Below are 14,718 nucleotides of genomic sequence, written 5' to 3'. Positions count from 1 at the left end.
TAAACTCTCAGGAATGACTAAGGAGCTCCAGAAAGATAACACTGACACTCCAGAGAACTCATTCAGTGCTTCAAACTCATAGGGGATCTCTAGGACCAGTAGCATGAACCAGTTCATCTATACTTACATCAACACAGAATAATCCTATGAAAGGAAAAGGAAGTAGCATTTTATTTTACACGCAGATCATTTTTGTTTGTTATTAACTTTAGTAACAATATCCATTTAATAGGAAGCATAAACAAAATATGAATCTCTAAAATAAAATATATTACTTATTTAACAGAAAGAATGCAAATTCTGTGAAAGAGGAAGGAAATTATTTTAAGTAAGTTCCCTTGATAATGACTCAAACATTCACATGGGATTAAATTATAGCATCTCTATTGTTCCCTAAAAAAACACTAGGAAATAGAGGTCATTATTATACATCCCTGATGGCTTGCTGCTGAAGTCATTGGAAATGCAGTGGGGATGAATGTGACTTTTTATCCTGTTTACAGTACATGTGAAACCCAAAAGTAGTGCTTTTGGTTATTTTTTTTAATGCACCAACAGCATCAATAAATTAATACCACCACAAAATGACAGATATCAAACCTAAGGTTGTATACCATAAAGGAAGGTATCTTATGAGTAGCATTTTCGTTTTTTCTTTTTAAGGGGAAATGTGTGGCACATGGCTTCTGGTTTGTCTGACTACTAGTCAATTTACTAGTATCAAGAAATAAAAAACAAGGATAAAAGAAAGTGGCTTGCAATAATCAACATATTATTACTGCTGCCACTAATAATGGCTAAAAAGTCTTACAAAACAATATTTATGTGATACACAGTTTCATTTAACTTTATACTTCAGTGTTTTTCCCAATAATACTGTTCTTAATGTCTTGTTTCATTAGCTTTTTCTAAATAATAAAGAAAAATTAGTTCCTTCTGGTTCTTTATGCAGGAAGGACAGAAGACATGCTAAACATCTCTGAAACTATTTCCTTGACCATTGGAAACACTTCATTTATACATTCAGTGGAAAAGCACTCCAACATTGTGTTCACCAAGACAAAAATAGAATTTGACTTATGAAGAATTTAATAGTCATCAGATGAGAAACAAATTGGTTATATAAATATATACTTTTCACATTGAAATCTGCGTGTATTGAAATCTATGCACTTATATGTATGCTCATAATTTAATAAAATAAAGTTCAAGGCAGGGAAACAAGGCCATTCATTAGCTGGCATGCAAAATTAGTATCTGTCATTCCATACTCTCATACATCCTGTATTCACGGATACAAGAGTGTCTTTTACTATCACATGCTGCAAGAATCAAAAGGAAGTTGAAAGTAGTATGATGAAGTGTATCCATAAACAGCCATAATATTGTCTAGCTGTTTTTCTCTAGCCTTCTAAGAAATGTCAAAACCATGCTTTTTAAAAATAACTTCTGCATGTTTTCTTTTATGCAGAAGGAAATCAAACTCTTAAATGCATGCCATGTCTCAAGCTTTCCCATCAGCAGAAAACTTTGTTTAATATTGTCACTAAGCTGCAAATTGGCTGACTTTAAGTGCTTCTAGTAGAGAAATCTAAGTGTATGCATAATGCTCCAAAAGTCCTTAGAAACAAGCAAAAGTGCTCTGAAGATTCCACAGATAAATTACAAGTTATTCAAGCAAAAGAACTTAAACTAGCAATCTGTTTGGCCTACTGATCCTCACAGGGACCTCTGGATTCTATGCTGACATCTAGAAAACTGCAGTAAGAATAAAAAAACCCAAAACTGCAGGGAATAAAAAACCCAAAACTTTTACAAAGGTGATACTTTTACTCCAGTAATAATTAAACAAATTCCACCAACAAGCAGCTCAAACTTTTTAAACCTAGAGAAATTCTAAGTTTGATAAATTTTCTCATGTAAATATAACTACCATGAAAACTGTGTGTCCTCAATGTTCTCATTCTGGACAGAGAATGAGAACTGAATGAGGTTATTCCAAACTGAAAAAAACTGGTTACAAATGATTTCCCACCAACAGCAGCTTCTCCCCGCATGACGACCCTACAGGGACCCATGCTGGAGCAGCCTGTTCTTGAAGAACTCAGTCCTGGGGGAAGGATCCATGGTGGACATGAAGAACTGCATCCCACTGGAAAGGCTCATGTTGGAGAAGTTCGTGGAGACTGTCCCTCAGGGGAGGGACCAGTACTGGAACAAGGGAAGAGCGTGAGGAGTCGTCCTCATGAGGAGGAAGGAGGTGTAGCCCTCATTCCCTGCCCTCCAGTGCCACTGGCAGGGAGGAAGTAGAGAACTGGGATTAAAGTAAAGCCTCAAAAGAAGGGAGGGTCAGAAGTTTAAGATTTTGGGTTGGTTTCCTATTACCCGACTGATTTGACTGTCATTGAACTAAACAGATTTCCCCAAGTTGAGTGTGTTTTGCTCATGACAGTGATGTCTCCCTGCCCTCATCTCACTCAGCCCATGAGCCTTCCCTTGTATTTTCTCTCCCCAGCCCAGATGAGGAGGGCAGTGACAGAGCAGCTTTGCTGGCCACTGCTAATCCAACCAGGGTCAACCTATCACACTCAGCTATACAATCCATTCATTCCCATGGAAATCATACTGGTGTAGAACAAAGCCTATCATTCCCTCTGACTGGTCTTTTTTCACTTAATAATATTAATACTTTTTTTCCTTCTTTTATGCTAAAGGCCTTCCTACACCTTTTACAAAAACACTATATGGCAAGACCAAATTATAAACCAAAGATAGGCCATAAACTTTTAAAAGTGAAAATGGCAGTGACTCCTCTGAGGGGAAAAAAGACAGGATTAGAAAGAAAATAACAGGAAATTATTTGTACGTATTATGAAAGACTAATGAGTTTGAAAAATAAAACCCACACCTATTCATTTTTTTTTCTAATAGTTAGCTCCTAACACTCTTTAACTTAAACTGGACAGTTATTAATTTTAAAACATTTTTTAATTAAGGAATTAATAAGTGTTCTGCTAACCAACTTTTAGGGTGGTAAGTATAAAACAGTCACCTCACTCTTGCAGCTGCCCAGGAAAAAGTATTTAGCATGAAGCAAAAAAAAAAAAAAATTTTTTTACTGATATTAGCTATGCAACTGTACTAAATAAATGTTATGACTTTGTCATTTTAAAATATTTATCTCAACAGAAATAGTGGGAGAGCAATTCTATGGCTATTTACTTCTAGGATGAGACAACTTTATATAAACTTCTTGCTGAATTAGTAAATTTGTTCCAATCTGAGTCATAAAATCTTTACCTCAATGTTCTAAGTACCCATAAGAGGAAGAAAAGTCAGGACAGACATAACCTTTGGATGCATTATAGCTAGCTAAACTTTCACAATATTTAAAAATCCCCCTACTGATGTTAATTCTTAGCTCACTCTTTTATTCATGACTGACTCCCAAGGAAGGACAAAAATAGCTTTCACTGCTTACCTGGATTGTTTTTAATAGTTGCATAAAAACACACTTAAAACTTTTTTTACAAATCTCTGTTTAAACAGAAATGTAAAAATCAAAGCAAACAGCAGATTCAAATGGAATAAAGACACATTATCAATGGATGACTCTGGCAAGTCTGATCCATAATGTATTTCACAAGAGTTTATCTCAAGTGATAAATTTGCTTTCTCTTCCCATCACTAATCACATTCTTGGATTACTAGCATAAATTCACTGGACAACACTCAAGAGTATTTCATTAAATATAAATACAAATCTACGACTCAATACAAGCTTTTTGCAGTATGGGAAAGGTACACCAGCATTCAAAGCTTATTTTGGGTCAGGGAGCAGAGAGGTAGGATATTGAGAGATTTTTAAATCATGAAAAAGTCTTTGGTTGAACAGTTTATTTAAAATTGCTGCAGTTTGTACTAGTACATTTCTGCCTTTGCATAAGAATTCCAAATAATTCTTACGATATACTTAACCTCTACTACACAAATAAAATCTTTTAAAAAAACACTTCAGAGAGAACAGAAAAAAGTGTACTGTTTTACTCAAGGAGAGTACTATTTTACTCAATGCAAGTTTTACTGCCAACAAACTTACCAGTCGTCTTCTCTCCTCTTCCACAGCAATCAGGAGCCGAGCAAACTCCTTCAATGACTGGGCTAAAAGGAAAACAAAAAGAAAAAAGTTCTGCTTAAAATAAGATTTTAAGACCAGGTGAGTCTGTTATCTAGATTGAAGCTACAGTGATAAAATATTGCTCTTACACTGCAATGCAATCAGTAGCCTTAAACAAGACAGACTGAAGCAGGGGACAGGTCAAGAGCAAAGAAAAGGAACCTAAGTTTTAAGAGTCATGCATTTAAAAAAAAAAAAAAAATTAATGGAATATGGCAAACTAAATTTCCTGAAACATGGAAAGCTCAGTCTCAAAACAGAAGAGTTCTGCTTTCAGCCACAAAATTCACTTTAGCATACTAGGAGCAGAAAGAAAATGCCAAGAAAAGAATTGAGTTTCTCCCACTAAGGTGGGAGAAAAAGTATTTGCAAGAACCATGAAAAATATCTGGGTAAATATTTCAAACTCAGCATTTTAGAAGAAATGCCAAGTGTTTAGATTTAACTGCTCTTTACCTTTATGTTTTACAAGGACAAGGTCTGAGGTGACCCAAACAGATGATTGATTTATAAGCTTTGAATTTTGTTACAACCGTGACAGAGTCTTTGCTCAAAACTGTTTTCAAATAGAAGTCAGAAGGCTGAAGCAGAGTCAGTGGAAACATAATACAAGAATTAACCCCTAAAAAAGGGCAGGAAAGAGGAAAACATTCTGAAAACTCTTAAGACTTCATTCTCATGTAAGAATGTGGCATAAACCTCTCTAGAAAAATCTTTCCACTTTTATTACTTTCCCAAGGGCATAGGGGTTGCTCAGATTCAGCACAGTCCCATAGGTGACAATCCCAGAGGACAATCATGTGAAGAGAGGTAAGTATCTCTTTTTACTTTCTCCTGATGCAACTAAAGTGATTACCACCAATGACAGGATGCTACACTTCGTGGTTTAAAGCTCTGAACTCAGAACACAGATTGCTAAATACTACAGTTTCTCACAATAAACTTGAGGTAATCTCAATCATTTTGAAAGAGGTAAAAAACCCACATTGAAACAAACCTCAAATTTTCTCAAAAGAACAGGACTGAAAAATTCTGCACAGTTAACCAATATATAGCGCTGATGGTATGCTAATGGAACTCCACCTCTTATTTTTTCATCTTCTTAAATGTATTTGGGGTGGTCTCTAATAATATGGCTTTATCCCTTCTCAACTTCTTTAAAAGACTTAAGGAAATCAGCACATTTTCTAGAAAGTACTGGAACAGATCCTATAAGATGGAACTAGTATCTGGCTTGCCTTAAGTGCCTTGTCTGTATTCATGAACTGCTATTTAGTTTTTGGACCACCCACAAATAATTCCTATCCTTTACACCATCTGGACCTTGCAGAGGTCACCCTTGCATTCTCCTTTCTCTCTGTTAATTTTTACAGTTGAAGAATGCTTTGCTGTTTGTTCGAATTTCTTCCGCAATAAATTAGATAGCTTTTTTTTTTTTCTTTTTTTTTTTTTTTTTTTTTTTCACAACTATGATGTTATACTTGCATATCTTGACCTCTAAGTCATTGTTTGCTAACAAATTCTTTTTTTCCCATTTTGAGTTCTTGGTATATTAAGAACGTGGTAAGTTAAATGTCCATCTACTTGGACCTTGAGTCTTTTCCTTTAATATTTTTCCCTGAGAACACAAGCACCAGATTTTGCCAGTTATGTTGATATCAAGAATTTCAGTTTGATATCCACTGAATTAACTCAATCTTTCAGTCAGCTCGTAATATCCCACGAAAAAAACCAAACCAACCCAAACCAACAAACAAAACCCAAACAGGTAAAGAAATAAGATGATGAACTGACTCGTTATACCTGACAAGGAATCTGTAGAGTGATACACTCAAGAATATGTAAGTACCCAATATGAAATGTTAAAAACTAAATAAGCAATTAGCCAGACAGACATGGCTAAACTATGAGGATGTGGAGGGGTGGGGAGTAAAGAAGGGGAGTGTAAAAGAAACCCAAACCAAAATAAATATGAGAAGATTTTGATTCATCTTTCAAATTTCAAGGCAGAACCAGAGAGTCTTTTAGTTTCAAAGTTGAAACATTTGCTTAGGATTTAAATAAATTCAGGTCAGCCACAGGAAAAAAAAATCATATAAAACATGTTCTGTAAGTGTGCAAATCAAGATTTTCCTCAATATTTAACACTAATATAAAGGTACTAGTCTGTCACCTGTACAGTGCCTCAGCTAAACACTGAGAGAAATTGTCTCCATCTTTTCCTCCCCATAGGCTCAGCTTTGGAGTTATTATAAAGGCCAAAGTTTCACTAAGGACACAGAACCTACACTCTTCAGCAGCACTAAGACCAAGAATCTCCCTGATCTTATGAGAGTTTAACTGCAGACACCTTTGCATCAAAACTGACTACACCTCTGATGCTCGCTGCCCAGCATTCACATCCATCCCTACATCCAGCCATGGGATGTCCTTCCCCAGCTCAGGAGGTGCACAGGGACAAATTGTGCATTGTGTTATTCAGAGCATAGTGAAGGATGCACACCCAGGGCACAGAGACATCTCTGCTGACCCAAATGGTTTTTCTTGGTGGCCTTCTTCAATGACCTTGGTGGCAGCACCACCACACACATCGAGCAAGGCTTTACCCACACCAGCTCTCCTACAACAGCCCTGAGTACTGCAGTACTGATCTGTCATGCTATTACATCCTTCATCCCATACAAGCCCCACTCAGTGTGGCCTCATTAAAAGCCAGGGTCTGTCCCTAGAGAACTTTGGCTGCGCTGGAAGCTGCAGTGGGTGGTGGGGGTAAACGGAAGGAAAAAGAGCTCTTGTTCCTCTTTTCCCAGTGTACCCTTTTTCTTTCCTTCTCCTCCCTTCTCCCACAGAGCCCTCTGGTTGCACAGAGGCAACAGCTCTGCCTCGTATCAGTTTGGAGCTGGAGACAGAGGGATGCTGAGAGCAGAGGTCACCAAGAAGGGTGAAGCCCCCCCCCAGGCAATTCACCCACAGGGCACTGGGCACCTTGGGAGACCTGGGCAGGGGCATCCTTCCCTTCCACAACTAGTACCTTCATCGGGATCTCAGCACAAGGTACACATATTTAACTCTGGATTCACAGCTCTCAACAGGAAACAAACAGATATTTCAAAAATAATCATCTGAGGTGCTTTTGTGTAGTTGAAAACCAGAAGATTTAGAAATCAGACCTGTCTGTCTCAGATGCAGCCCACTGTCTGTCAGGACACCCAGGCATTACAAAACAGTCTCACAATCTTTTCTTAGTAGTGCTACAACATTTTTTTAAATTCACTTCTTTTTAATCAGGATATATACAGAAAAATTGAAGTGAACTTTGTAAACACAAAAGTGGGTGGGAGGAAGAAGAGTCAAATATTTTGCAAGAGGAAATGTCATGGGAAAGTGCTGATAAGAAATCAATTCTAAAAACACACCAATAACAAGAAGTACAATATGCAGCCTAACATATTAAATATAGAGATATTTTTAGTTATTTTCATAAAGAATTATTGCTATTGGTGGACCATTTAAAGAAAAATGAAGTGCTGACTCAATATTTTATTCTAAGTCATTAGGCGATATTAACTTAAAAATCTCAACAGTTTTACAGTTGGCTTTTCATTTAAGGGCTACTTGGTATCATGATGGGAATGATTCCTGTGAAAAGCAACACCCAAGAAGCAAAAACAACTGAATCTGTACCCAGATGTACACTTGTGGTCTCATTCATCACAATCACAACAGGTTGCCAGCTGCTCTCTCTGGAGTGTTCCCAACTCAACAATAATGTACTGCAAAATTTTCTTTGTTCAGGAGAAAGGGCTCCCCTTATTTTATTTACAAAGAGGGAAAAAAAAAAAAAAAAAAAAAAAAAAAAAGCTGTTTTTTTTACTTTTAATTGAAAAGTCATTTAATTAATTTGCTTCATAAAGAAGCAAACTACAGTACCAACAGCTTAAACATTAATGCTGTAGATCAATAACATCATTTTTTCTTCCAAAATCCCTATCATTTCCAACAAATGGTACAGCTCCACAAACAACTACACTCACATACTTTAAAATGACCTGAAGTTTGATGTAGAATTGAGTGAATGAGGGAGAAGTTAAAAAGGATAAAAATTAATTTATGTGAATTTACAGAATGCTTTATTAAAAATACTACGTATTTACACTCTACAAATCTGGTTTACTGCATTGAAATCAACTCAGTTGTTCATTGTTCACAGAAAAAAATGCACATAATAAATCTTAAAAAGTTTTTGCTATATACTTCCGTAGAGAAGGTATCACCTTAAAAGAGCATGTCTGTGTAAATTACTGAAGTTACTCTGTCAACCCTAGCTTAATATTCAGGAGTACAGTGTTACACTTTACCACTAAATGTCACATGCAATAGATATTCCATCATCTACAGTTAATGAGAAAAGGCTGACAGTGTATGACATGTATAATAGTTTTTCATGACCAATACTGAACCGAAAGACAAAAAGCCAAGTTTGGAAGGTAATGCTCAACCCAAGACAGAAATTAAAAGCTACTGTGGAAGGCAGTACAACTGAACGTTCTTTTCTGTAGACTGTTGCTTTAATTTCCACTTATATATTCAGTCTTAAACGATGCATAGGCAATTTTTACATGCCCTAAAATACATAACCAAGATTTTATAGCATTATGAGCAGATACCACCACCTTCAGATATGTGAATGCCAACATGGAAAAAATAATACATGCAGATATATGTCAGATGTTCTTACGACACCTTGCTGTATGAAAGGCAAAAATGAGCAGGACTGTCAGAGATTTCCTTATGTCTTCCTGATCTGACAGAGGAATGTTCTGTACATTGCTCACAGTACTCTTTGGCAGGAAGGTCAGTCCAGAATATACTCCAGAACTGGTCATACCTAGCACAGACTTGCTATAGCAGGCCCAAATTCATGCTTGAGCATGAATGAACTTCAGCTAAAGTGCAGAAGGGAGGTTTTCCCTGTAAATAATATATCAGTGAAATGGGATTGAACATAGACCAACAGCCCATAAGGAGATTTTCCTAAGGATTAACACTTGTTTACTAGACTTCCATGAGAAATAAAAGTAAGCAGTAAGATCCATGAAGGCTGGGAGAAGAGACTTTCTTTTCCTAATCTAAAATTAAAATAAATATATTATTAAATAGTTGTTAATCCACAGTTATATTTCCAGAGCTTTTAAAGTTTATTATTAACTGCAGCCACGACAAGCAGTTTTTCAACAAGTCACAACAGCAAATAAAATTTCCATCCTTCTTTCTATGGCTTTAAGACATATTGAAAAAGTATGTGAGGTGGTGGTGATGAGAGGTAAAGTAAGTAGGACAAGAGTAGCCACAGAAAGTCTCCTTTCAGACAGAAAAGGCCAACACTTCAGAGTAACACTGACAGGCCACAACAGGTAAGGAAAGATGATCATCTGCTTTCTCAGTAATTTCTACTTAACAAGAGTTGTGGATGTCGTTAAAGCCATAGAGGATCTACAATGTCTATCAGTAGGTAACTAAATTGGATGTTAAATATCACCACTATGGCAATTTTTCACATTACAAAATGGAATGCACAGAAGGACTGTCTCAAAAAAAAGACTCCCAAAGCCTGTCATTTTCTTGGTCTTTCAATATGTTGGCTATGAATTTAAATGATGCCTTATTTTATACAACAAAGGTTTCCTTTACCACTGTCACAGCCTGGACTGATTTGTTAATGATCCTTTTTTCCCCCTATTTTTCCTACTGAATTAAGCCTATAAAACATAAAAAGTGTACAATTACCTAGAGCTTTAAAGGGAATTACTGTTGTGCCCAATGGGAACAAGCTGAAGGGATCAACACCTTAGTCTATAAACAGAAATAATGAATAATTTATGCCAATTGTGAAAAAGTCAAATGCCCTTGAACTTTAAGCAGAGTATTGGTGTCAAAGCATTTTATAACTAATGTAAACTGGGCTGGAGCACCATTGTACTACAATTTAAAAAACAGTAGTCCAAGATGACCTCTAGAAAACAGCTGTTTTATTTTTAAAGCACATTTTCAGAAAAACTGTATTTGGACAAGAAGACATATGTCTGATAAATCTCCCAAATCATTGCTCAGGTTTTCTATTTTCTTTATCTACTGTTATTTCTTCCACTATTTCTACCCTAAGTCATCTTTCCCCACTTTCCAAATTGCAACATTTTTGGAGAAACTTCAGTTTGGAAGACTGAGCTCTGTACTGTAAGTAATAACTACTGGAAAAGCAGAAAAGATAGCAAAATAAGAGAGGAGTACAGAATTTGAAATCAATCCTTATCTTAGTTATTTTGTCCCCTTCTGAGTATCATTCCCGAGATAATAGAGGAAATGCAGCAACTGCTTTCTTTTGTTAAGGTTTAAGATAACATCAGTTAGGTATTTATGTAAATTCCATTTTGCAAGCTTGCAGCATGTCAGATATGCTTTAACTTTAAGCTGAGTATTGGTGTCAAGAGATGAATTATGTCAGAAGATTCTGTTGCGAAAAAAGAAGGTAAAATATGAAGATTATGGTTCATTTCTTCATGGGGTTTCAATATCATTTTAGATTTGGAAAATTATTATTGTATGTGCTGCCTTATCCTCTCCATTTGGTTTCTCTTACCTTCCTAATCTAGGTATCAGGTTTTATGGATCTGTAATAAGGACCTTATGCATTCCTGTTGTCTGTGTTTACACTTACACAGCCTCCACAAGAACAGTAAAAAAAGCAATTTGGACCTTCCTATAATACAATGAAATGCATTTCTAGTAGTAAAAGACATATGATGAAAAAAAAAATTCAAGTGTATCAAGTGTAGAGGTTTAAAGATTAGATCTACATACCCCAGCATGGAAATACACTCTCAAAGTGGCAACTATTTCTGCCAGAAGACAGTAATTTAAATTTACAGTCGAAATAACTACACATTTCCTTGAAGACTTCCATCCTGGGGAAGGCGCACTAATGTACAGACAACCCTGTCTGGTCTGTACTGTTCTCATGACAGAATCAAGACATTCTTAGAGCAGACAATGTGGAGCTATTTCAGACTCAATAAATGAACATTCTTACTCCATAATTAGTCTGCAAGGGCTTAATCCAATGCTTTTTTTTTTAATCAAATACTACCAGGATCTTTCAGATTTTGAAGCATCTCCCAGGGAGCACAGGTTTCAGTGATAATTTTTTTTCCCGTGGCATTCCCTCCTTGAACTGTGAGGAAAGATATTTTGCCCAATTTATTTCATCATTGAAAATAAGTGTGCTACCTCACATAAGGAAATCCAAATTTGCCAAAAAATTACTTATAGATCAGGAAGAAAAAGTATGACAACACTAAAGAGACAGAGAAGAAAGATGCCTGGTTTAAAGCTTTTGGAAAGAAATTACACAAATGAATAAACGAGAAAAATGACAAAATTAAGCCTTTTATGCCCAAATTTATGCTTCAAGGTCTATGTATTGTTCTGATCTAAATATGATCATATGTTCCACTACATGCTGGCAAGCAGAGGATTTCATCAGGGCACAGCAACTCAAATACATGTAACTAAAAGTAAAGAAACCCCAAGGGTTCTCTCTATTTGATTTGAGTCAAGACATTGTAAACTCAAGAGTAAATTCAGTGGTAATGTTTTTCCCAAATCATAATTAGAAGCATTGTGGCTCTTCACATTATTAGGACAGTGAGATGGTAGTAAGTGTTGAAAATTCCCCATGAAATGAAAATATCAGATATTCAGCAACAGTCCCCCCATTTGACCCTCCCTGGTTTATAGCATTCAATCCCTGTATGTTTCCAGGCAGTGCTCCCCACAAAGTTTCAAAGCCCTTCAATGGCAGGCCATATACCAGGCACAAGGATTTGGGTTTTGTCACACTATAAAGGTGAGCCAAATCAGCAGGAGAGGCCAGTGATTCCACAGCAAGAATGGAACCTCCTCCCTGAGCATCACACACATGTGCCTCATCCTCCAGGCCAATATGGGAACCATAAAGGCACCAAATCAAGACCTGAGCTTAACTGAAGACCAAAGCTCTGCAAGGACAGTATATCATGTACATACCATGAGGCAATTTTAACTCAAGAGTATTTTCACTTCGCAAAACTTAATGAGCAAATGAAGTAAGGTATTTTCTTAAGTTTTTTTCTAAATATATGCAAAACATAAAGTGCAGGGCTGCTATCAGAAGTAAAAATCCTTTCCCTATTACAGAAACAAACCTCTGTCAGGGTAACCATCTAAACCCAGTTACAAACAGTATTATATTTGAGAATTCTTTGCTATGAAAAGTAGCTATCACGTTACAAATATTTAAACATGCAAATACAAGCCTTGTACAAAAGTTAAAACAATTATTTGAGCCAATACATTTACACTTTCCACTCCACTGCTTTTCAACAGAGGTCTTTTTCCAAAGAAAGCCACATGTTTATATACAAACTAAGAAGATTTACAAGAAAGTCAGGTTATCCAGAATTCCCAGATTCACTGTCAGCACTTGTCAAACACAATACTTGAGAGATAACCTGAAGACATGCAATGTTACTCATTTTAAATAAATCCAATTACTTGACTTAACATCAGTAATTTGCCAAGCCCTACTCATGCAGAACCTTACAAAGCACTTACAAGTAGAAAATTCTAAACAGATCAAGCAAGGACAAATACTTCAGAAAGTCCTGAAATTTTTTTAAAGTTCATAATGACTGTCTATCTCACAGCATGTTTGAACAAACCCACACCAAAGAATAAGTCCACTACCGCCATTCCAATTTTAGCACTTTATTAAAAATACAGCTTCATGTCTACCCTGTGTCAGTGTTCTATTCTATTTATAAATGCAGCACAGATTTTGAAAATACATCATTTGATTTGGAAAATTTACCTATGTTGTGTAGCATGAATTCTTCAACATGGCAGAGATGTGGTAGAAAATCTCACTCTAGGCTCTACTAGTCTACATCACCTCTCCTGAAATATAGCATCTTGGAGTGCAGCAAAAATCTTTTAAATCATCTAAATAACTTCTTCCATTTTCTTAAGAAACATGAGAAGGATCTCTCAAGCAGTCATGTGCTCCCATAGAGCACTATATCAATAGCTGTCCACAAATTACTAACTCTTTTCTTGCCTCTCCCCTTTCTTCTACAGTTCCGTGAAGGGCTATAGGCTTTTGGGATGAGTCACAAGGAATACACCATTTCTGCCATGCTCTCATAGAATAAAAGAGACAAGGGTTTACGTAAGTGATCATCAAGAAATACTGCATCTTTACGCCTCTCTACAAAATGGAGTTTTACATTATTGTACCTGTCAAAGAGAAATCAGCCTCTCTTTTCACCTGATGGAGCTGCAGGCACAGCAGTGGGGCTGTGCTCCACAGGCTGCAGAACTCAGCAGGGTGTGGGGAACAATATTCAATACATCAAATTCTGTCTAACAGATATGAAGTGATCCTAAAGTGCTGCCAGAGACCTACTTTGAAAAAGTAGCAGCTTGAATTGGCCCCTTTTGAAAACTAACAGCATGCCACAGAAGTTCATTTAATTCAATTAATCTTTACCTCAACTAAATCGACCATTGACCTTTGACTTGAACAGATCTGGCTTTGCCAGAGTTGACTGATATCCTATCACATATCAGAGGAAGAGCAGCTCTAAAAACCATGGAATATTCAGAAATAGTTAAGTTCAAAGATGGATTCTGATGCAATCAGATGACAATCCTCCCTTGCTCTTCCTCCCCCATCCCACTAGAAAGAGTTGTGATATATTTGTACTACGAGTACAAATCTTTTGTCTTAAGACAAGAATTGCTGCTTCAAGCTCAGGTTTTTTTGAGCTGAATAACAAGACAACAATCACTCAGTAATGTATAACATTGTTTGCAGCAATGTTATGCTGCAAAAGTAATATTCAATCATAGCATTCCATAAACAAAGGAATTAGAAGTAATTATGACTACATTTCAGGCTTGCCAATCCCCAATTCTTAGGAGACCCATCCGTACTTTAAGTGAAGGAAAAGGTCCTGATATTTTAATCATCCCAGCTGTACAAACCTTATTTGTGTGTGGCTTTATGAGTGCTGAAATAGCGGAAGTAAAAGCAAAAGCAATATATTTAGAATGCAACTGAGAATCATTAATACTGTTTTTCTGTTTTTAAAGTTTTGTGCATTTATTGCTTGAATAGTGAAAGAGTTTAGGAAAAAATATCACCAAATACTTCAGCAGATGTTAGGTTTGCCATAATTGCTTAATTGAATTTAGGCCTACAAAGGGATCAAAAAGTCCTTGTGCTTAAAACTCTAAACTCCACTAATCATTTTGATTTCAGAAAGTACAAATCCCTTACCTTACCTGCTCAAATCTGAAGACGAATATCTCAAAGCTGAGCTGATCAAACTACTATCAGTTTTTGAAAATTAGTTCCTATTTCTCAAGAGGTATGCCTGACAACTCTAAAATGTTATGCCAGTTTACTAGAAATGTATTATATGCATCAACAGTACATACTCATT

The 14,718-nt window shown here is 36.3% G+C and overlaps 2 protein-coding genes across 3 annotated transcripts in view; one reads left to right on the top strand and one right to left on the bottom strand.

The window, feature by feature from the left end:
* Nucleotides 1-14,718, top strand: part of ANGPTL5 (angiopoietin like 5) — a 510,199-nt gene that overhangs the window by 384,600 nt on the left and 110,881 nt on the right. The window lies entirely within an intron of this gene.
* The window catches only part of ARHGAP42 (Rho GTPase activating protein 42), a 146,189-nt gene that overhangs the window by 91,957 nt on the left and 39,514 nt on the right, over nucleotides 1-14,718 (bottom strand). For both annotated transcript variants that reach the window (XM_066312953.1, XM_066312952.1), the window contains one exon: nucleotides 4,100-4,161. In XM_066312953.1, coding sequence (XP_066169050.1) covers nucleotides 4,100-4,161 — 62 coding nt within the window. The remainder of the gene's footprint in view (nucleotides 1-4,099; nucleotides 4,162-14,718) is intronic.

The sequence above is a fragment of the Sylvia atricapilla genome, chromosome 2 (assembly GCF_009819655.1).
Source record: "Sylvia atricapilla isolate bSylAtr1 chromosome 2, bSylAtr1.pri, whole genome shotgun sequence".
Lineage (NCBI taxonomy): Eukaryota > Metazoa > Chordata > Aves > Passeriformes > Sylviidae > Sylvia > Sylvia atricapilla.
This window is presented reverse-complemented; position numbering and strand designations above follow the sequence as displayed.